The sequence below is a fragment of the Lactuca virosa genome, chromosome 8, assembly GCF_052849685.1.
Source record: "Lactuca virosa cultivar CGN04683 chromosome 8, Lactuca_virosa_CGN04683_v6, whole genome shotgun sequence".
In the NCBI taxonomy this organism is placed as follows: domain Eukaryota; kingdom Viridiplantae; phylum Streptophyta; class Magnoliopsida; order Asterales; family Asteraceae; genus Lactuca; species Lactuca virosa.
In genome coordinates this window covers 386751155-386757031 of record NC_136433.1, presented here as the reverse complement: position 1 = coordinate 386757031, position 5877 = coordinate 386751155, and the positions used below count along the sequence as shown (strand labels likewise).

Here is a 5877-nt window from a genome sequence, read left to right as displayed (position 1 = left end):
ACTTTCCCTTGCCTTTTCTGAAATTAGATTGAATTATTAATATTTAAGTTGGTAAACCTATAAATCAAAATGATTCATGTAAAGATAATGTATCACATGGGGTCATCCATAACCGACTCATACAACATAAAAAAAGACCAAAAAGAACAAAAAAATAAATTAAATCACAAGCCAAAGCCACAAGGTGATATTTGTTGATTTATTTGGTAAAGTCGTATAGATTATTTATATGAGACATAAATAGAAACTTATTATGAATTTGTTTTTCGATTGATAGATATATATACATACATATATGTTAAAAGCTTATCAAACATGTAAAAAATAAGCCGTTGAAGTCTGAATATTATAATATAAGTCGTCGTTTATTTCTTTTTGAAGGAAGCGATAAGACTATAAGTCTATGAGAGTTTGAAAGCATTATTTAGAATTTCCATGGAGGGAGGGAGCAGAGTATTTATGGATTCGTGTGGGGGACTTTCCGTATATAGGAAGTGATGAACCGTATTACCTCCCCCAATTTTTCTATCTAGAAACCTCTGTAACACAGAATGGATCAACATCTTTCTCAAGTAAATGTACTCTTTTAGCCCACAGGAATCTCTGCTGTTTTTCCTCTCAAGGTAATATTTCTTATTCTTTGATCCGGTATATGATCTTTAGAAAGTAATCGACGCCGTTTTTCTCTGAGATCGATCGCCTAGTATTATGATATTCTCTAAATGTTAAGATTTTCAGAATTTTTTTTTTCTTTTTTTAAAGTTAGATTCGATTTTATCAACTTCCAGTTTCATAATAACCAAATCGGAGATAACTAATCCGAAGTTTATATAGTTAAATCAACCATTCCACTGTGGAATTGAACTTACTTGGGAAATGGTGGAACTATGTTTGTGGATCTCGTGTGCAAACTCGAATTCTTCTCTATCCATACCGATCCCTGATTTGTCGATATCTTGATGGAAGGAATCTTTGTTAATTGCGATTGCTTGTGTGTTTTATATTTCAGCTTTTGTGAAGCTGTCAAAACTAGGATTAAGGATGATGGATTCCTGTGATTGCTTCGAGACGCAATGGCCTGCTGACGAGCTTTTGGTCAAGTATCAGTACATATCTGATTTCTTCATAGCCTTCGCCTACTTCTCCATTCCATTAGAGCTCATATATTTCGTTCAGAAATCAGCATTCTTCCCCTATAGATGGGTCCTTATGCAGTTCGGTGCTTTTATTGTTCTATGTGGAGCGACTCATTTCATAAATCTCTGGACATTTTCGTCACACTCCAAAACTGTTGCTATTGTAATGACTGTAGCAAAGCTCTCTACAGCTTTTGTGTCATGTGTCACTGCTTTGATGCTTGTTCACATTATACCCGATCTATTGAGTGTAAAAACAAGAGAATTGTTCTTAAAGCAAAGAGCTGAAGATCTGGATCGTGAAATGGGGTTAATCATTAAGCAAGAAGAAACCGGAAGACATGTCAGAATGCTAACACATGAAATCAGAAGCACACTCGATAGGCACACCATATTGAAAACTACTCTGATTGAGCTCGGTAGGACTTTGGATCTTGAAGAATGTGTTCTATGGATGCCATCAAGAAAGGGGATGATCCTTCAGCTTTCTCACTCTTTACACAATCTAATACCATTCGCATCCACAGTTCCCATTAATCTCCCAATAATCACAGAAGTGTTCAATAGCGCTGAAGCCATAAGAATCCCTCATAACTGTCCATTAGCTCGAATCAGAACCCCTGTTGGAAGTTACATCCCACCTGAAGTTGTAGCTGTTCGTGTCCCTCTTTTGCACCTCTCTAATTTTGAAATTGACAACTGGCCTGATCACTCTGCAAAAAGCTATGCTGTCATGGTTTTGATTCTTCCTTTAAATGGTGTAAGAAAATGGCGTGACCATGAACTTGAACTTGTAACAGTGGTTGCTGATCAAGTTGCTGTGGCTCTTTCCCATGCTTCCATTCTAGAAGAATCCATGCGGGCCCGCGATCAGCTCATGGATCAAAACTTTGCTTTGAATGTGGCTCGACAAGAAGCTGAGATGGCAATCCATGCACGTAATGATTTCCTTGCTGTGATGAATCATGAGATGAGAACACCCATGCATGCAATCATAGCATTATCTTCACTTTTATTAGAAACCGAGCTTACCCCTGATCAAAGGGCAATGATCGAGACTATCCTCAAGAGTAGCAATCTTCTAGCAACACTGGTAAATGACGTTCTTGACCTTTCTAGGCTGGAAGATGGTAACCTGGAACTTGAAAGTGAAGTGTTTAATCTTCATGGTGTTTTGAGAGAGGTGGTGAGGTTGATAAATCCTATTGCATCTGTGAAAAACACATCCATGACATTGAATTGTGATGTTGATTTACCTGCGTTTGGTGTTGGTGATGAGAAAAGACTTATGCAGATCATTTTAAATGTTGTTGGGAATGCAGTTAAGTTTACAAAAGGAGGTCATGTCTCAATTCAAGCCTCTGTTCTGAATCCTGAGTATTTACAAGAATGGCAAACTCCTGAATTCTGCCCTACTTTCACCCAGGGTCTCTTCTACCTTCTTGTACAGGTCACTCATAATTTTCATTTAACCTTTTTTTCTAGTTATTATATCAAAAAATAAAAAATAAAAAATAACATTAATGAATCAGGTGAAGGATTCTGGGAGTGGCATAAAACAACAAGACATTCCACACATTTTTACAAAATTTTCAGAGCCTCGAAGCGCATCCAACCGAAGTGGTGGTGGTGCAGGTCTTGGACTTGCAATTTGCAAAAGGTAACAAATTGTGTGTGTGTGTGTGTTTGTGTTTTTAATTTCTGAAAATGCCCTTGTGACTGAGTGGGAGGTGATTGTCAGGTTTGTGGATATGATGGGAGGTCATATATGGATAGAGAGTGGAGGATTAGGGAAGGGTACAACGGTGGCATTTCTAGTGAAAGTGGGTGAGTGCAATTACCAAAATGACCTTTCGATTGTCCGACCTAAAGCAAGAACAAGACCCCATCAAGGAAGTGGTGAACTCATTAAACATAGAGATGAATCCTACAGAGGAGGGACTGCTTCTTTCCCTACACACGACCATAACAGTTTCTAGCTAACAAAAAAAAAAAAACTATTTTGTATTTTAATCATATTTGTAACAAAGAGGTATGCACTATGCATGCATGATATTGATAGCCAAAAACTTAATGGTAATACAACATCTAAATTACCATCCATCTTGTAGTTGTGAGTTGAATTATACAAGCAAGGCATTAGGAGTGGAGTCTCTTGTTTTTTTTTTTTTTTTTTTTTTTTTTGGTCATAATCCAACTTAAGAAGTGTAATACAGAATCTTGAGTAGATGATGCTCGTCAATAGATCAACAAGATATATAATGAAATGTCCACTCAAGTAAATAATCATGTGCTAACTTAACCCAAGTATCTTAGGGCTCGTTTGTTTTTTTGAAAAAAGTCTTTTTGGGCTCTTTCATCTGCGGGCGGGTAGACATTTGTCAAATAGACTGTTTGTTTTCTGGAAGACAAAATAGCCCGAAAAGTCTTTTTCATCACTTATCCGGAAAGACCTAATAATACCCCTTCTAACCTTGGAATACATTTGTCGCCTCCATCGCCACCATTCGATCTTCCCCCTTTCATGACTGCATCTTCTCACACCGGCGATCTCTCCACAGCAGCCAATACCTCCAGCGGACGTTGGTCTCGCTCTACCTCCGCCGTTCCGCGCTGCCGTCGTCCCCGCTGTCGACTCATCAGGTATCGTTCCAGCTCCTCTTTATCCTTCTGTTTTTGGCTGTTCTTGGCTCTTCTGTTATGTGGCTTTTTTGTCTCCTGTCTCCTTTTTCTTTTCTTACCTCTTCTCAACTTGTATTATCAATTTAGGTGGTGTTTGTTTTGGAAGTGGTCAAATGTCTTTTGTCTTTTTCCATGTCTGCGGAAGAAGACGTGGACTAAAAGTCTTTTTTTATGTATTCATACAAAAAGTCTTAATGCAAAAAGATTGTTTGTTTTTTAATTATAATAAACTAAAATTTAAGAGATCTTGTAATAAAGGAAATCAATTAACCATATTTTTTTTCTCATAATTCACGGTGGTTTTTAATAAATTGAAAATCTAACCATTTAATAATATTTATGAACAATTTAATAGAATTATAGTATTTTGTAAGCAAATATTAGATAATATGAAAAAGCAACATAAAAAAACAAATTAGACTTTTCTTAATAAGAATTGTATACTTACACGTTGTCATCCGATTTGCATTAATTTTCATTGTTCAACAACAAAACCGATCTTTAAAATTAATATTGAAACAACCAAAGCCCAAATGCTAAAAACTCAACATCTCATACATTACTAATCTATTAAAATTTATATTTGACTCAAACTTTGCCAATAACAATTTCATACAATTTCAAACATATAATACTTTTTAAAACATTAGATAAACTATATATATTTCGATTCAAACTAGATGGCCGTTTACTCATTAAAGTTGATATTTTTAAAAACATAAAGGATTGTTTCGATGATTGTCTTACAATATTAAAACTAAATTCACAAAACTAACATATTTTTTATGAAATCATTCATTCTACATTTCCCATTAACTGGTCAGCAATTTGATCTCGTAGATGAACCATATATTCCCGGTCTCTTGCACTTCCATGTGGTTGTACCTCATTCATGTCATCCTCTTCCTTCTCCTCATCATCATCATCATCATCTTGTACACTGTTGCTTTGAAGTGATATATCGACTTGATTATATTGAGAAAAATACTCATCACTTAATCCCTCTTTTCTTATATAATTATGAAGCGCAAAACATGCAATGACGATGTTTCTTTGTGTAACCAATGGAAATGACGTCATTCTCTTCAATATAGGGAAACGTGCTTTCAAGACACCAAAAGCACGTTCAATGACATTTCGAAGTTTTGCATGTGAGTGATTAAATTTTTCTTTGTTGGTTAATGCACGTCTTCGATGAAAATCTCCAAGCCAATACCGCACATTACGATAAGGAGCCATAAATCCTCAGGTGTGTGTATACGCAGCATCACAAAGATAATACTTATCTGTAAATATAAGGAAATAATTAATTTAAAAAAAAGTAGAAATATTAAAATGAAAATGTAAACAAACCTGGCGGTGGAAATGGGAATGGTGCATCTCGATCTGCTAAAGCTTCAGATAATATTCTTGAATCATGTGCTATCCCTTCCCAACCAGCCACGACAAACGTAAAAATCATGTTGAAGTCGCATATTGCCAATACATTTTGATAACAATCGCCTTTTCCCCTTCCTCTATACAAATGTTGTTTGTCGAGAGGGACAATAGCATGTACCAAAGTTCCATCAAGTGCACCAACCGCTCCTCTGAAAATCCTTCGTAACCTCCTATTATGTCCCGGGATGTTTGAATTTGGATTAAAGGAAGTTGGTACTATTATATCCTTTGCGAACACCATCATTTTATCCAATACTTCATAAAAATACTTATGAATCGTTTGTTTTGAGTGTTGAAATCTACGTTTGATGATTACATAACGTTGATTGTGACCAATCATCATCAAGAACATCGCCATCTTCTCTTCAACCGATATATGTTTACTATCCTTTAACCAACTTTTTACTCTAAAATGTGTGCAAAGCCGAACATAAGAATCACGTGACATACGTAAGAGCTCAATGCATTGGTTATTAGTTCCTTGTAATAACTCTAATGTGAATTGATGCCCAGACGTTTTTGAGGTATTATCTCGCATTCTTTTCAAACCTCTTCTCCAAAAAAAGCGAAGATACAAATACATAACAATTAGGAGGCGCAACTTTTTATCGTAATCCAT

At 35.9% G+C, this 5877-nt stretch overlaps 2 protein-coding genes across 2 annotated transcripts; one reads left to right on the top strand and one right to left on the bottom strand.

The window, feature by feature from the left end:
* The first annotated feature begins 282 nt into the window (after positions 1-282).
* On the top strand, positions 283-3286 carry LOC145129403 (ethylene response sensor 1-like). The gene is made up of 4 exons (XM_079064098.1): positions 283-623; positions 1010-2586; positions 2669-2796; positions 2878-3286. The coding sequence occupies exons 2-4, from the start codon at positions 1042-1044 to the stop codon at positions 3113-3115; spliced, it is 1911 nt and encodes a 636-aa protein (XP_078920224.1). The 5' UTR covers positions 283-623; positions 1010-1041; the 3' UTR covers positions 3116-3286.
* A 1777-nt stretch (positions 3287-5063) lies between these two features.
* On the bottom strand, positions 5064-5877 carry LOC145131976 (uncharacterized). The gene is made up of 2 exons (XM_079066619.1): positions 5172-5877; positions 5064-5104 (listed from the first exon to the last, which is right to left on the bottom strand). The coding sequence occupies exons 1-2, from the start codon at positions 5875-5877 to the stop codon at positions 5064-5066; spliced, it is 747 nt and encodes a 248-aa protein (XP_078922745.1).